The sequence below is a fragment of the Rhinoderma darwinii genome, chromosome 12 (genome assembly GCF_050947455.1).
Source record: "Rhinoderma darwinii isolate aRhiDar2 chromosome 12, aRhiDar2.hap1, whole genome shotgun sequence".
NCBI classification, from domain to species: Eukaryota; Metazoa; Chordata; class Amphibia; order Anura; family Rhinodermatidae; genus Rhinoderma; species Rhinoderma darwinii.
The window spans coordinates 32,477,539-32,495,882 of NC_134698.1; the positions used below are offsets into that span (position 1 = coordinate 32,477,539).

At 40.3% G+C, this 18,344-nt stretch overlaps 1 protein-coding gene across 9 annotated transcripts in view; it reads left to right on the plus strand.

The window, feature by feature from the left end:
- The window catches only part of LOC142664948 (phosphofurin acidic cluster sorting protein 2-like), a 244,598-nt gene that overhangs the window by 164,416 nt on the left and 61,838 nt on the right, over positions 1–18,344 (plus strand). For all 9 annotated transcript variants that reach the window (XM_075844413.1, XM_075844414.1, XM_075844412.1 and 6 more), the window contains 7 exons: positions 250–368; positions 506–638; positions 4,281–4,385; positions 9,007–9,113; positions 9,634–9,788; positions 14,798–14,908; positions 17,806–17,935. In XM_075844413.1, the coding sequence (XP_075700528.1) occupies positions 250–368; positions 506–638; positions 4,281–4,385; positions 9,007–9,113; positions 9,634–9,788; positions 14,798–14,908; positions 17,806–17,935 (860 nt within the window). The remainder of the gene's footprint in view (positions 1–249; positions 369–505; positions 639–4,280; positions 4,386–9,006; positions 9,114–9,633; positions 9,789–14,797; positions 14,909–17,805; positions 17,936–18,344) is intronic.

Here is an 18,344-nt window from a genome sequence, read left to right on the forward strand (position 1 = left end):
ACTGCTGTTACAAACTTCTGGACTGCCGCGTCCTATAACAGATTTGGTACGTTAAAGTATTAGGAACCAGATTAGAAAAATGTAACTGTATTCCATATTTACCATGCCCCAGCTTCCTTGCCTCCTAAAAATGTAGTTGAGAATAAAAAAAGGTCTCCTGTAGAATTTTGTAGGATAACAGTAGTTGTGGCCAGTATTTGTTCAGGATTTATTGGATTAAAAACTACTGTACTTCCGGTTATGCCATAGGACACCACTCAGCAAGATGCACAAGATGTTGAGCTGTCCACGCTGGATGTTTTCGTGGAGAGGTTACCGCCAAGTGGAAAAATAACCAAGACTGAATCCTTGATCATTCCTTCTACTCGGTAAATACTACACATCTCTCGACGGGCTGTCGTTTTTGCCTTACTGTTTGGCTTTGCTTCTTTGAAATGTAAATCTCAGTGAGGATTTGTGCTTCGGAGAATGTGGTTTTGACTTCTAAATCTGTTTTATTCCACAGTTTGGAAGGAAAGCAAACAGGACGTCGTGGTAGAAGCACGTCTTTAAAAGAAAGGCAAGCATCACGACCCCAGAATGAAAGAGCCAATAGCCTTGATAATGAACGTTCACCTGATACACGGATCCATCTTCAGGTAAAACAGTCTGCAAGTCGTTTTTTTTGCAAGCCTCTTAAACAGTGTCCTAGAAATCCAGCAGAAAAATCCAGGGTCCATTCCCTCCAAATATCCTCTTCCACATACGAACTGCTCAAGGTCAGAGCTTGTGCAGGGGATGGAGCTAATCTTACCCAGTCTCCATTACCGTTAGAGCAGTAGGGGAAGCATTAAACTGCTGTTAGCGGCCAGAACAGTGTAAAGTGTCAATGTCCTCTCTCAAACGCCATCTTACTTTATTTTTTTTATCACAGGTCCACAATTATGTGCTGATTGATTTATTTAAACTTATATATAAGATATATACATATATATATATATATATATATATAATATAAAATAATATTCTGTCAGCATTCAGTCACCACTAGAGGGAGCCTAGGAGCTTACTGCATACCGTTCATACTATGCAGTACGCTACTACTGGTGACTGCAGGCAGACTTAAAGAGGCTCTGTCACCAGATTGTAAATGCCCTATCGCCTACATAATCTGATCGGCGCTGTAATGTAGATAACAACAGTGGTTTTTCTTTTGAAAAACGATCATTTTTGAGCAAGTTATGAGCAATTTTAGATTTATGGTAATGACTTTCTTAATAGACAACTGGGCGTGTTTTTACTTTTTACCAACTGGGCGTTGTACAGAGGAGTGTATGACGCTGACCAATCAGTGATCAATCAGCGTCATACACTTCTCATTGTTCCAGCCCAGCTTCTTTCACTGCACAATCACACTGGGCTGTGGATCATGCTGGGCTGGAACAATGAGAAGCGTATGACGCTGATTGGTCACTGATTGGTCAGCATCATACACTTCTCTTCACAATGCTCAGTTGTCTATTAAGAAACTAATTAGCATAAATCTAAAATTGCTCAAAAATTATCGTTTTTTAGTTATGACCTATTTTACCTTCATGCTAATGAGTTTCTTAATGACCAACTGGGCGTGTTTTACTTTTTGACCAAGTCGGCGTTGTGGAGAGAAGGGTATGACTCTGACCAATCAGCGTCATACACTTCTCTCCATTCATTTACTCTGCACATAGTGATATTACTAGATCACTATGTGCAGTCACATACCAACACACATTAACTTTACTGAAGTGTACTGACAGTGAATAGACATCGCTACCAGCCAGGACGTGATGTCTATTCACAATCCTGACCCTTCGATAACGTTTGTGTTGGACTTACAGCACAGCAAGCGTGATCTCGCTGTAAATGACAGCGTCATACACTTCTCTGTACAATGCCCACTTGGTCAAAAAGTAAAACACGCCCAGTTGGGCATTAAGAAACTCATTAGCATAAATCTAAAATAGGTCATAACTTGGTGAAAATAGTTTTTCTAAATAAAAACCACTGCTGTTATCTACATTACAGCGCCGATCACATTATGTAGAAGATAGGCCACTTATAATGTGGTGACAGAGCCTCTTTAATGTTATCATATAACTCTGTCTCAGGGATTTGTAGGAATTGATCAACATAGAATGGTGAACCTAAAATCAACATAGTATTAAAAGGCGGACATTAACTTTAAGTATTTCCCCTTTCCCAAAAATATTTTATAACTGTTTGGCTTGTAAAGTGTTACAGCACAGGATGAAGAAAGACAAGGTTATCATTGTTAATGCTGCAATTTTTGGGTTATATTTAACATTAGGCCTAAGTTACACTGGTGATTTTTAGTTTCCTGTTTTATTCAGCAATTCGTTTTGTTTGGCAAACATACATGAGCAATTTCTACTTCTGAGCTTTACAGAGCCGTTATACGCTACTCCTTGTTGAACCCCTGTATGCCTTGGATTTCATACAGAGGTTTTTTTTCTGTCTAATTGCTTATAAATCACACGAAAAAAGGAATCATGGAATGTTCCATCCGATGCCTTAAAGAGAATCTGTCGCAATTAAAAATGGCCAGGAACTACTACAATGTGTGGATAGCTGAAGAGACACAGATTCCAACAATGTTATTATCTCTGATCTCCCTTTCATAAGCCGGCAAAGAGTATGTGCTCTGTATGCTAATGAAGTGTGTAGGAGTCTGTACTAATAGTCCGATGTACTATTCATCTGAGCTTATGAGTCCGGGGGATGCATTACAATGCAGAGCACAGACCCTTTGCTGGATTACTGTGGGGAAGTCAAAGCGAGTCCAGAGACAATAATGACATAGTTAGAATCTGTCTCTCTTCAGCTATCCGCACATTATAGTATTTCAGAGCCGTTTTTCATGGTGACAGATTCCCTCTAGGGAGCTGTTCTCCCCTAGATACATTGTTCAAAATATGGAACAACATTTGGCGGCACACTTTTAAGAGGAGTAACCATTTGGGTTAAATTTTGAACCTTGATTTGTGTGTGTGTTTTCTGTTTATAGGTGGTGATGACTTCCCCAGGGGTATAGAGTTCTATTGCAGGGTAATCCTTGAAAAGATAACCGGCCTGGGACACCATGGAGCTTGTGATAATAGGAATAGAAAGGGAAAAAAAAAAAGAAATCAGCAGCACAGCCAGCAAGACTCCGAAATTCAGGGGGGTGCTCGCAGTAGATAACCCCGGCCCAGGGGAAATAGATAATCCAAATAAGGAGGAGAAACCCGCAGCATGCTTGACAAAGACCCTGTGAGGGTTGAAACGTTGCAGGTGATGTTTTGGTGAATAAAATTATATTTTTCTATTGGAGTGCTGCGGTTTTCTACTCATTATTAGGAATAGAAAAGGGGTACAGAGTTGGGTGGGATCCAACCAGGCCATGGGCTATCTACGCTTCTAGGAAACATGTTGCACTTTAGATATTCTGGGCCCCGACCTCCATTCTAGGGGGGCTACGCAATTGTGACCACATCGTTGAATGGCCGGACGGGGCGGGAGCTGCCGATGGCCGGACGGGGCGGGAGCTGCCGATGGCTGGACAGGGCAGGAGCCGCAAATGACTGCTTGAGTCCGATTGCCAGGCGGGGAGGGAGCTGTTTTGAATAGGCCTAACAGGTGGACAGAGTTTAATAAGGGGAACAAAATCTGCATTACCGCCAACCGTGCTACAAAGTTGCCTTATTTAAGAGACTGTCTTATTGTTTTTGTAAAGTTCAAGAAATCTGCCTCTCCAAGAGACTTCATCTACTGTGAAGATTCTATTTGCCATCAACGTTGTGTCAATGATAATCATTCCTATATAAATGGGGCCGCAAGATTTCTCCTGGAGTGGACTATCATAACTGCTGTTAACATGACACGCCAGGGGGTGAAGCCTGGTACCCTGCTAAGACCCCGGTACCAAAGAAACCGTGCCTAGGGCCCCATAAAACACTTAGTGCTTACAGATCCATAGTACGGAGTCACATGGTCTCTGTGCGCCACCATACAGACTTCTACATAAGGCCTTATACGACTGGAAGAGATTTTTTTCACTTTCTTAGAATTCCTATGGCTTACTACTTTATGCTATTAATCACTCATGCCATTATAAACCGTATGGGGAAAAACCATGACTGCAACCTACTAGTTATAGTGCATAGTTAGGATCCCATAGCCCTCTTTTAACTTTGTAACTACTCCATGAGGAATATTTTAACATAAAAACATAGATTACGTACTTGAACATGTTTTTTGTTCAGATTCCCAGAAAAACAGTATATGATCAGCTAAACCACATCCCGGTTTCAGATGACCATCTCCCTGAGAACATTATCCTTATAAACACTTCGGACTGGCAGGGCCAGGTAAGTGTCCTTCAGTATGTATGAAAAATAAAAACCAGATCACTAGAGTGCTGATATATAAAGAACAAATATTAGTTCCTGAGGACTGATTTCTTATATTAACTCTTGCAGGACCACGCGGCATCGATGCCTCAATGACCAGGCCTAAATTTTAGCTTTTGGCATACATTCTTTGCACAGTCATAACTTTTGAACTACTTTCGATAACTCAACCATTTTTATTAGATTTTTTTAGTTGACTAATCTACTATTCCTGCCTACCTATTCTAACACCACTAAGGGGTACAGGGAATACAAAATATATACTATAAAAAAAATAAAAAAAATTTGTGGTTTTAAACACTTTTTTTCTTCTGCCTTCTCTCAATCAGTCTCCTTCTTTCTGAAACCGCTGTGACCGTGAAGGAGGCTGAGAGGTGGGAAAAGTTTGGTTACAAACAAACTTTTCAGATATCACCATGGTTCGTTAATCTTGGTGACCACAACCTCAGAAGCTGAACCAATTGGTTTGGCTATCAGAGAGCAGGTTGCTGGGGAGCCGGGGACACTGAAAGTGCAGGTGTCGGAGCGCTCTGCGCTCTCCTCAGCGCTATGCCGACACAAGCAGAGGAATCTAGATTTACGCCCTGGCTGCATGGGGCAAATGCTACTCGAACGTGAATCTACATATTGGCGGCGTGAAGGGGTTAATACCATGTCTATGTTTATCCTTATATTAAAGGGGTTTTCCATGTTCTGACAACTGATGACCTTTCCACCAGATAGGTCATCAGTATATGATCGGTGCAGGTCCAATAACAGGCTTTATTCCAATGCAGTAGCCTTTTTACAGCGCTGCATCAGAATAAATAAATAGAGCAGGGAGTCGTTAAATCTCACTGCTCTCAGCTACCTTCGTTAGCTGAGGGCTGGGAGCATTCCTGCTCTAACGGGCGAGTTTGATATCAGTATCTATCTCGCTCGTTTAACCCTTCAGATCCGGCGCTCAAAAACGAGCACCGCATCTGAGTGGTTTTGGAGAGAGGGAAGGGAGCCCCCTCTCTCACCCCACCGGCAACCTGCATGTGATCGCAGGGTATCGGTGTCTTCTATGCCAGCCGTGGGCCTAAAAAAGGCCCCCAGGTCTGCCCCTGTTAATGCCTGCTAGGCCATGCCAGAGGCAAAAAAGTGTGGCGAAATTGGCGGGTGCGCCCTCTCTCACCCCACCAGTATCGTGCGATAAGATCGCAGGATGTCAGTGGTTTCTATGGCAGCCAGGGGGGCCTAATAAAGCCCACTAGGTCTGCCACTAGTTATGCCACTATTCTGCCACTAGTAAAAAAGTTACACATATTTGGTTTCGCCACGTCCGTAACGACTCCAACTATAAAGTTATTACATTATTTAACCCGCACTGTGAACGCCATAAAAAACAATGCAAAAAGTCGCATTTACTCCAAAATGGTACCAATAAAAACTACAAGTCGTCCCGCAAAAAAAAAAACCTCATACAACTGCATCGGCGGGAAAATAAAAAAAGTTATGGCTCTTCAAATATGGAGACACAAAAACAAATAATTTTGAAAAAAGCGTTTTTACTGTGTAAAAGTAGGAAAACATAAATAAAACCTATATATGTTTGGTATCGTTGCAATCGTAACAACCCACTGAATAAAGTTATTGTGTTATTTATACCACACGGTAAACGGCGTGAATTTAGGATGCAAAAAAGTCTGGCAAAATTGCGGGGGGGGGGTGGTTTCTATTCCCCCGCGCCAATAAAAGTTAATCGATAAATTATATGTACCCCAAAATAGTTCTATTAAAAAATACAACTTGTCCCGCATAAAAGAATACCTTATCCAGCTATGTTGACGCAAAAGTTATAGCAATTTGAATGAGATGATGGAAAAACTTAAAAAAATAGCTTGGTCATTAAGGACTAAAATAGGCTGGTCACTAAGGGGTTAAATCAAAGTCAAGGTCCATTTACAGGAGCAGATATTCATATTAGCAATCTTTGATACAATTGCTGCAAGTGATAAAATGCCAATTACAGACAAGTATTTACACAAAATGTTGTTTCAATAATTAACATTTTTTCGTTTGGTCGATTATTGAACGATGTCATATCTGCTATCAAGGTTAGTTTTATCACTAGTCGTTCAGTCGCTACACCTATTTACTTCAAGCAATTATCGTGCAGGTTAGCGTTGGAATCTGACCGATCTTCTACTCGTGTAAATGGGCCTTTATCAGCACATCCTAACCATGTGAAATAAATGGACAGGTGCAAAACCAAACACAAAAGGTGCAGCAGCACTCTGCGGGCTCTAGGATATATGCAAACATTGAATATGTGGATTATTTAATTTGCATTACTTCTATATTTTCTATACTTAGAAATGTGAGGTTCTTAGTACGAGGCTGTTTTTAATTAGAGCAGAATAAATCTGGTTCCTACTTACCCAGAGTACATTTTGTGAGTCTATGCCCAAGAGAGAGGTGACAGAAGAAAATGAAGAAGGTAGGCAGCACATTTCGGTTTGTGTAAGCCTTTATCTAGCGGTATTCTTCATAAAATCTTACTAAAGCCGAAATGTCGCACACTGGTGATTTATCGCCTCCTTCTGAGTTCTGCCTAGCTTCTTTGTTTTCTTGTGTAATTTTGGGGTTGATTGGGACCATGCCCCCGGGTTTGGCACACACCATAGGATTCATAGGAACTACGAGGCGTGCTGTTCCCATCTCTGTTTTCTACAAGAGAGAGGTGAGTCTATTACGCTGGGGTGCCCCTGTATGAGTCTTGTCGTGGCAGGTGGGCTCACATAATTTGATCAAAATGTGCCCTAAGAACCTCACATCTATAACTATAGTAAATCTAGCAGTAATGCAATTTAAATCTATATATTCAATGTTTGCACATATCTTCGCACACACCGAGTGCTGCTGCATCTTTTGTATTTGTTTGTTTTCCCAAAAGATTCAGTTCTCACAGACCGAAAACTTTTCTTCTATCATTTACTATACAGATAAGTTAAATATATTTTTTAAACTCTTGTACTCTTCCAGAATATTTCTGTTTGCACTTGTCGGAGTTTATGTGCAGTGGCCCTTGGTGACTTTCTGAGTTCTGTACCCTATATTCTGTTTTAGGCTCAGAGATCTCCGATTCTTTGCGCTAAATTTGAAGGCTGTCTTTTTTACTTTTACCACCTTATAACGTCATGGGGCAAGTTAACTTATACTATCTAAATTTTAGAAAGCATAAAACTTAAGGTGATATTACACGGCCTGGCGGCTCGTTACTCCGATCGCTCTTTCCCATACATTTTTATCATGTCGGCAGCATGTCTCCACAGGGTTTACACAGGGAGATGGTTTCTCATGTTTACACAGGGAGATGTGCTGCCAACAACAATAATATTTTCGGCGTTTAAAACGATGCAATCAGCCGAAGAACGACCGTTTGCTCGTTCATCGGCAGATCGATGCCCTGTTTGCACAGGGAAATTATCGGGAACAGGCGTTCTACAAACGCTCGTTTGCCCGATAATTGACCAATGTAAAAGGGCCCTTAGACAAGGCAGTAAGGGATTGCTGTAGAGATCCCTTCTCAGCAGTCATCTCGGTATTATCACAGGCAGGATTACTATGAAAGGTAACTCCTTTCTATATAGATAACACAGGATCCACCATTCATAATAGACTGATCCTTCCTGTTCTATAGAGATCACTTCTCAGCAGTCATCCCATTATCATCACAGGCAGGATTACAAGCACAGGTAACACCTGTATGTCAATAGAACAGGATTCACGTGACCCTTCCTGTTTTGTAGAGATCACTACTCAGCAATCATCTCATTATCACAGGCAGGGTTACAATGACAGGTAATACCTCTATATATAGATAATACGTGATCCACCATTCATAATAGACTGATCCTTCCTGTTCTGTAGAGATCACTTCTCAGCAGTCATCTCCTCATCACAGGCAGCATTACAATGAAAAATAACATCTCTATATACAGATAACAAAGGATTCACCATTCAGAATAGACTGATTTTTTCCTCTTCTGTAGAGAACACTTCTCAGAAATCATCTCATTACCATCACAGGCAAAATCCACCAAAAGAAAATGAATGAATTAAAATTGTCAAAAGCCAACCTTTCAACAGGGGGACAGGATGTCTGGCTAACCCAAGATGCAAAGGAAGTGGGAGAGATCCCAGCCTATCCAAGACATGTATATGGCTGTGGTTGTTTGGAACTGAAGCTACAATGACAGAAATATATATAGATAACAGCAAGTTCAATGCATAACCGTAAACAGTTAAGGCCCTTTTAAACTGGGCGATTATCGGGCAGACAAACGTTCATAGACAGCTTGTTGCCGATAATCGCCCTGTGTAAACAGGGCAGCGATCATCAGATGAACGAGCAAACACTCGTTCATCTGCTGATCGTATCGTTTTAAAAAAGTTAAATATTATCGCTGTCTGCACCACATCTGGCACATTGGCACTTTTTTTTTTTTTTTGTTATTCGTAGGGTAATTAAAGTTAATTTCTCTTTTAAAATTTATGTTTACATTTGTTTTTTGTTCTTTTCTTTAATATGTATTCATTCTCTTCTTTTCAGCTTCTTTCAGAAATCTTGCAAAAACAGGACCTTCCTTTAGTCTGCACTTGCTCTTCAGCGGATATTCAAGCTGCTTTTAATACAATAGTATCCAGAATACAGCGATAGTAAGTGTCAAATATTAACGTCTTTGTGTTTATCTGATATTTCTCATCTCCGTTTTTCCCCTTTTATCCCTGTTTTCAGTCTCTTCTTCCCGTGGCAGGAGCTGGAGTCCTGAAAAGGAAATGTTTTTCCTTGACTAATGCTCTTTGATATTGGTTAAATATTTCTGTTTGAAGCCTGAACATTCCTGGTGGTTTTTTTTAGGTTACTTTTGAGCTTTATATGTCTACATTTTCCTAAGAGAATAGGTTTCCTTTATTGATAGAACATGTGCACCTTTATGGCATCTCATAATATATCATTGAGACTAGTCAGATCACATCGGTGGGGTCCATGAGCTAGGTCCCCTTCCTCATAAGATGATGATGTCCCTCCTGCTTCCCCTGCCATGCAGACTGTGCTCCTATTGAAATAAATAGAACTGTCATGAGCATGAATTAACTTTATACGATTTTTGCTGTTCTTTACCATATTTTATCATAGAATCCACACGATATATATGCTATGTGTATTCTATTTTAGTTGCAATTGCAATTCACAACCACCAAATCCTGTGAAAGTTGCTGTAGCAGGAGCTCAGAATTACCTCAGTGCTGTTCTCAGACTTTTCGTGGATCAGCTGTCACACAAGACTCCAGACTGGTTAGGATACTTGCGGTTTCTCATCATCCCATTAGGTAAGTTTCACAGATGGCTCCATCATTGACAGCACTGTGGCTCAGTGGTTGGCACTGTTGGTTGGCGCAATAAGTCTTGAGTTGATATCTGATCACAGTAACTTCTTCATAGTATTTGTATATTCCCTCTGTGTTTGCACACACCATAGAACGTACATATAGGTTAATTAGAATTTCTATGCAATTGCATTCAACATTATAAAAATATGGTGGTCCTATATAAATCGAAGAATAAATAAACCTCTTACTTGATCATGGTCACTCCTAATATTGCTGCAAATTGCAGAGTGGTTCCCTAGATTGGGGCTGCAGGCAGGTGCTAGTTTAACCCACACAAGCATCCCGGCAGATCTTTTCCATCAGTGCAAAACTGATATCTGTGCCAAAACAATTCTTGCATTACATTAACCCCTTAACGCACCTTGACGTAACGGTACGTCGAGGTGAGCAGTATGTTCACGCACCTTGACGTGCAGTTACGTCTGTGCTTTGACAGTTAACCGCCGCGCGGCGCTACACCGCAGCGGCGGTTAACTGTCCAGGGTGTCTGCCCTGCATTCCCCGTTGCCGATCAGCGGCCCATCGCCGCTGATTTAGTCAGTTAACCCCTTAATTGCGGCGTTCGATTTTGAACGCCACAATTAAGGTGTTTAGCGCCGATCGGCAGCCCACACGTGAAATCACGGGGGCTGGCGATGGTACCCATGGCAACCGGACGCCGGACAATGGCTTCCGGGCTGCCATGTACAGAAGCCTATGAGGACCAGCCGGAGGGTGGTCGTCGTAGGCTTCCTGTCAGTGTGACTGTCACGTCACAATGACAGTTGGAATGCATTACACTACGTAGGTAGTGTAATGTATTCCAGCAGCGATCAGAGCTGCAAGTCTAAGTGTCCCCTAAGTGGGACAAGTGAAAAAAGTAAAAAAATAAATAATTTTTTTTTTTTTTTTAAAAAGTGTAAAAATCAAAGTTATAAGTGATATAAACAAGAACTGCTTTTTTTTGCTATAATAAATCTTTTATTATAGGAAAAAAATGAACATTTAAAAAAAAATACACATATTTGGTATCACTGCGTTTGTAACGACCCCAACTATAAAACTTTAATATTATTTTTCCCGCACGGTGAACACTGCAAAAAAAATAAACGAAAAACAATTCCAGAATCGCTATTTTTGGGTCACCACCCCTCCCAAAATATGCAATAAAAAGTGATCAAAAAGTCGCATGTACGCCAAAATAGTACCGATACAAACTACAACCCGTCCAGCAAAAAACAAGCTCTTAAACAGCTTTTTTGACTGAAAAATAAAAAAGTTATGGCTCTCAGAATATGGTGACACAAAAAATAATTTATTTTCTACATAAGTTATTTTATTGCGCAAACAATACAAAATGTAAAAAAAAGCTATTTACATCTGGTATCGCCGTAATCGTACCGACCTGCAGAATAAAGTATAATGGTCATTTATAGCCCAGGGTAAACGCCGTCAAAAATAAATAAAAATCATTGTCAGAATTTATGGTTTTTGGTCACCTGGCTTGCCGAAAAATGGCACAAAAAGTGATTAACAAAATCGCATGTACCCCAAAATGGTACCAATGAAAATTACAGATTGTCCCGCAACAAATAAGCCCTCACGCAGCTCCGGTGGTGAAAAAATAAAAAAAGTTCCGGCTACCAGATTATGGCGATGTAAAATGTGCAGAGCGTTCCAAAAGCGGATAGGATCGGGTGCAATTTATAAGTGCGACACTGGCCACATATCTGTGGATTATTATTTATTTACCCCATTATTATACCCTCTTATTATGCCCTGATGTACTGAAATACCAGCAAAACACCAGAGCTACTACCAAGCAAAATATGCGCTCCAAAAGCCAAATGACGTCCCTCCCTTCTGAGCCCTACAGCATGCCCAAACAGCCGTTTACGTCCACCGATATGGCATCGCCATACCCGGGAGAACCCGGTTAATATTTTATGTGGTATTTGTGGCACAAACTGGGCACAACATATAGTGCACTAAAATGGCACATCAGTGAAAAATTTGAATTTTCACTCTGCACCATCCGCTGCGCATTAAACCCTTCGCGCACCATGACCTAATAGCATGTCGTGGTGTGGGATATATGGAGCGTCTCACGCGCTGAGCCCGCGCCATACGCTGCGGGTGTCAGCTGTGTATTACAGCAGATACCCGGGACTAACGGACAGAAATTTGCGATCACGCTGTTACAGGAGCCTGTAAAAATCACAATATACTGCAATACATTAGTATTGTAGTGTATTCTACCAGTGATCTAACGATTGCTGGTTCAAGTCTCCTATGGGGACTAATAAAATATGTAAAAACAAAAGTAAATAGTTATTATTAGTGGAAGAAATTTAATAAATATTTAAAGTCCAAAAAGAAACCCTTTTCACATTTTTTCTCTAAAGTAATGTAAAAAAAATACACAAAATTGGTATCGCTGCGTCCGTAAAAGTCCAAGCTATTACAATATACCATTATTTAACTCACACAGTGAAGGACGTGAAAAATAAAGAATTTTAAACGGCAAAATCTCAGTTTTTTGGTCACCTTGGCTCTACCAAAAAATTTAATAAAAAGTGCGCAAAAATTCTTATGTACCGAAAAATGGTACCAATAAAAACTACAGCTTGTCCCGCAAAAAATAAGCCCTCACACCACTCTATTGACGGAAAAATAAAAAGTTGTGGCTCTCGGAAAACGGGGAGGAAAAACGAAAAAGAAAAAAGCAAAACATGGATCAGTTCGGAAAGGGTTAATTACTTTCTAATGGAAAAACATTTATGACAACATGTGGGGTATTGCAGTACTCGGGAGAAATTGCTTTACAAATGTTGGGCGGCATTTTCTCCTTTATCCTTTGTGAAATTGAAAAAATTCAACATTTTAGTGGAAATAATGTTGATATTAATTTTCACAGCCTAATTCTAATAAATTCTGCAAAAGACATGTGGGGCCTAAATGCTCACTATACCCCTAGATAGATTCCTTAAGTGGTGTAGTTTCCCAAATGGGGATACTTTTGGGGGGCTCCACTGTTTCGGTCTCTCAGTGACTTTGCAAATTCGACATGACACCCAAAAACTATTCCAGCTAAATTTGTGCTCCAAAAGCCAAATAGCGCTCCTTCCCTTCTAAGCCCCAGTGTGGGTCCAAACAGCAGTTTATTACCACATGTGGGGTATTTAGGTAATCAGGAGAACTTGTTTTACAAATGTTGGGGTGCTTTTTCTCCTTTATTCCTTGTAAAAATTAAAAATGTCTAGGTTCTTACAGAAAAAAAGTAGATTTTTACCTTTACAGACTAATTCCAATGAATTCAGCAAAACAACTGTGGGGTCAAAATGCTAACTTTACCCCTAGAAAAATTCCTTGAGGGGTGTAGTTTCCAAAATGGGGTCACTATTGGGGGTTTTCCACGGTTTTCATCCCTCCAGTGCATTGCAAACGCGACACGGCACTGAAAACTATTCCAGCAAAATCAGAAATCCAAATGGTGCTCCTTCTCTTCTGAGGCCTGCTGTGGGTCCAAACAGCAGTTTATTACCACATATGGGGTATTGCTATAATCGGAAGAAATTGCTTTACATATGTTGGGGTGTTTTTTCTACTTTATTCCTTGTAAAAATTTAAAGTTTAAAGTTTTTTCACAAAAAAAGTAGATTTTCATCTTCATATACTAATTCAAATAAATTTAGCAAAAAAACTGTGGGTTCAAAATGCTAACTATAGCCATAGATAAATTCCTTGAGGGGTATAGTTTCCAAAATGGGGACACTTTTGGGGGGTCTTTACTGTTTTGGTACCAGAAGACCTATTCAAACCTGACATGGTGCCTAAAATATATTCTAAAAAAGGAGGCCTCAAAATCCACTAGGTGCGCCTTTGCTTCGGAGGCCTGTGTTTCAGTCCATTAGCACACTAGGGCCACATGTGGGATATTTCTAAAAACTGCAGAATCTGGGCAATAAATATTGAGTTGCGTTTCTCTGGTAAAACCTTCAGTGGTACAGAAAAAAATGTATTACAAATGAATTTTCGAAGAAAAAAAATTAAATTTGTAAATTTCACCTCTACTTTGCTTTAACTCCTGTGAAATGCCTAAAGGGTTAAAACACTTTCTGAATGCTGTTTTGAATACTTTGAGGGGTGCAGTTTTCAAAATGAGGTGACTTCTGGGGACTTTCTAATATATAAGGCCCTCAAAGCCACTTCAGAACTGAACTGGTCCCTGAAAAAATAGCCTTTTGAAATTTTCTTGAAAATGCGAGAAATTGCAGCTAAAGTTCTAAGCCTTGTGAGGTCATAGAAAAATAAAAGCACGTTCAAAAAAACGATGCAAACATAAAGTAGACATATGGGAAATGTTAACTAGTAAATATTTTGTGTGGTATTACTATCTGTTTTACAAGCAGATACATTACAATTTAGAAAAATGCAGATTTTCGCAAATTTTCTCTAAATTTTGGTGTTTTTGACAAATAAATATTGAATTTAACGACAACATTTTTTCAGTATTATAAAGTACAACATGTCACGAGAAAACAATCTCCGAATCGCTTGGATAGGTAAAAGCATTCCGGAGTTATTACCACATAAAGTGACACATGTCAGATTTGCAAAAATCGGCTGTGTCCACAAGGCCAAAACAGGCTTAGACACTAAGGGGTTAATAAGGCACTGTGCAATCTATGTAGTAAAAACATGATAAAACACATCATAAAATAATCAATAAAAATAGGTTTTGGAAAGCAACGATCATTTAACACAGGTGTACATCTTCCTAGTGCATTTTCTGTCATTGTAGCTACAGTTCCAAACCCCCACAAGCCTGTGCAAGTCTCCCCCACTTCCTTTTCATCTTGGGTTAGCCAGACATCCTGTCCCCCTGGGCTTCTTAAGTTTCATACATTTTGAAAGGTTTTGCTTTTGACAATTTTAATTCATTAATTTTTTTTGGGTGGATTTTGCAGGGTCTAATCCTGTGGCCAAATACCTGGGCACGGTGGACTACAAGTACCACAACCTCTTCCAGGATTCAGCTTGGAGAGAACTATTCACAAAACTGGATGCACAAACCTCAGGTATTAAAGTATGCTTATTCTAAATAAAAGCTTAAAGGCTATGTAAACCTTTTGAACACATTTTTTTAATAACACAATGTATTGTGGTGTTGTAAGCAACTTTGTAATTAGTTTTTATTGAAAATTCTTTTCACTTTTTCAGATACAACTTCTATTTATCCTGGATACATAGAAGCTGTACCTTGCGCTCAAACCCAAGTATGTTGGCTTCAGGGACAAGGGGTCCTGTTTGTCTCTGACACGCAGGATCCATCTGTTATCGATCACATCTAATTTCATAACTCAGATGTTTTCGATAACAGGCGAATTCTGCGTGTCAGAGACATGCATTACCCTCTGTCACCGAAGCCGTCAGTCCTGCTGACCTGGCTGATTTGGCTCTGATCGCAAGACACATCTTCTGTTTATCCAGGATACATAGAAGTTGTATCTCAAAGAGTAAACTTTTGTTTTTTAATAAAAAACAATTGCAGAGTTGCTTAAAACACCACAATACATTGTTTTATATTAAAAAAAAAAAGTCTTCAAAGGTTCACATAGCCTTTAAGCACAGTACATGATTTAGGGTTGTCTCACAAAAAAAACCTCTTTGGGCCGCAATAGAGAGAGCTAACAAAGAGTGGCTCTCATTCTGGTGGATCTGGCCCGTGTATATATATATATTACATGGACTGCCACAGAAATGTACGGCAGAAGCTGGACCCACGGCAATAGGCTGATCATTTGGCAGGCTTGGATTAAAAAAAGCACTTTTTTTATAAGACAACCTGTTTTAAAGGGAACCTGTCAACTCCGTTATGCTGTCCTCACGGTACAAAGTAGTGACAGACACCTCTGGCCTGCTAACTCTCTTTTGGTAACTGTTAGATTTGTCCCTATGTTGTTTAAGCTAAATAGCACAATCGCTGCAGGCAGGGGAAATGTGTGGCCACCCACAGCTTCAGCAGCCAGAACTACAGCAATCCGCTGATCTTCAACAACCCCTTTAAAGGAAACCTGTATGAACAGTAATAGGGAGAAATCTGTCACTCAGTGGCGGGGGGGAGCGGCAGCTTCTGAATAAGCGTGACTCTTGCGCTGCTATGGATAAAAATTTAAGTTTTCCAAAACGTTAACATCTAGCATAAAGAAACCTAGGAACAAATCAAATATAGTTATCAAAAGTGAGTTTGCATGCCAGCGGGTACATTTTATTTCTGACACATCTTAAAGAGAACCTTTCACCTCCCCATACACGTGCAGCTGAGTGCAGCATGTAATGGGGAGGGCTGCACAAACCCTGGGGCACTTTAAAAAAAAATTCTACTTGCCTCCCTTATTTAGATATCGGTGCCATTATATTTGGCGCCCGATATTTAAATAACCACCTGAACAGTCAACTGGGCGTGTATTGTCAAGGGGGCGTGTTACTATGGCTGTGACACTGTCCAATCAGATATGGACAGTGCTACAGCAGGAGAGAGTGTGCAATTGCAGTCTTTGCACCCGAACAGGGAAGGGGGCGTGTCACTGCTACCGACAGTGGAAGCACTCCCCAGCTATTTCACTGTCCGTAGCAGAGACACGCCCCCTTGCCAGTTCAGCAGACAAAGTACAAGAGTGATCTCCCACAACAGCTGAAGAGATGCATGCACGCTCTCCTCTCCACAGCTCTGTCCATAGCAGTGACACACCCCCTTGTCTGTTCGAGTGAAAAGACTGCAATCGCACACTCTTATGCTGTGGCACTGTCCATATTTGATTGGACAATGTCACAGCCATAGTTACACGCCCCCTTGACAGTACACGCCCCGTTGACTGTTCAGGGGGTTATTTAAATCTCGGGCTCCAAATATAACGGCACCGATATCTAAATAACGGAGGCATGTAAAAAAAAAATGTAAAGTGCCCCAGGGTTTGTGCAGCCCTCCCCATTACATGCTACACTCAGCTGCACATGTATGGGGCGGTGAAAGGTTTTCTTTAAGAATTTGCATTTTGTTGTCTTTACACCAGGCACTATAGGAAAAATAAGCTAACTGTCAAACTGAACAAGAGCTCAGCTAAGCTAGATGTGTCTGTATGTCATTTGTAAACTTTTTTTAATGGCCCTGTTACCATATTTATACATGATGACTACTGCATTTATATGCACCCATGTTATGTGTTCAACTGATTTTTAAGGTTACTCATCTGTTTTTGGAGACCAATAATAATACAATTTAATGATGGTGTTTTAGGGTAAGTTCACACAGGTGGGATTTGCTGCAGAAAACTCAGCAGCAAATCCGACTCAGAAACCGCAGGTTTGGTGCAGATTTTCATCCGAATCTGCCGCTGTGGAGAACAAGAGGGACAAAGATGGAAATAAAAAACATGCTTGCTTCCCCTGGCATTACCATAGCGATGCGCCCCTGTTCCCCTAACTGCTCTGTGTTGAGACGGGCTTCTGGGATAGCGTTCCGTCCCATGTAACTGCTGCAGCTTATGATTGGCTGCAGTGGTCACATGGCATTGAGGCATCACAATGGGAATAGCAGGGGAGGTAATTATGGACTTTTTTTTGGGGGGGTTTTTTTTCCATGTTCCTACAAATTTTTGTAGCAGATCTGCATCTTTTCCCCAGCAAAAATTGCAACAGTTGGTGTTTGTTGTGAATTTTCCCCATTGACTGTAATGTTGAAAATTCGCAACAAACACGCAACCGTTAAAAAAATCTGCATCACAGTTTGATTTCTGTTCAGGAATTTTCCACAACATGTGGATGAGATTTGTTACATCTCATCCATTTTGCTGCTACTGTAATACGCTGTGGATTTTCCTGAGCAAAATCGGACGTAAAATGTAAAGCAATTACGCTACATGTAAACATGCCCTCACTGAACATATATTTTATTTTCTGTCTTTTTTTCATATAGATATTTCCCTGCTGTCTACAATACAGGACCCTCCAGATGTGGTTTCACGTGTCACACAGTACATAGCTGGGGCAAACTGTGCACATCAGCTGCCTATAGCAGAGGCCATGTTGACTTACAAACAGAAAAGGTATATTGTGGGTCCGAAATAATCAGCATTTTACATCAAGCAACTTGATGTAGGGCAGGGTTTTTTTTGTTGTTTTTTTCTCTTTCCAGTTCAACTTTTTGTCATGATGCGGCTGTATACTGTACAGTCCATTTAATGGATTGACTGACATTAAAGAGGTGTTTTAGATACACAAAATATGTTTAAAACAGTGTCATAAACAGAGGAACGATACGGACCAGTGCATAATCCGGATAAGCACGTTTATGGGAAAGGTGATTATCTTTGCATTTTAGGCTGTTTTAAACCTATTTTGTATACCCGGAAAACCCTTCTATCTATACAGGGAAAAACTTGTAGAAATTAATAGAAATTGAGTCCTTTATTTGTGATACTGAAAGATACAGAGACTCAGCCCATTAACACACGT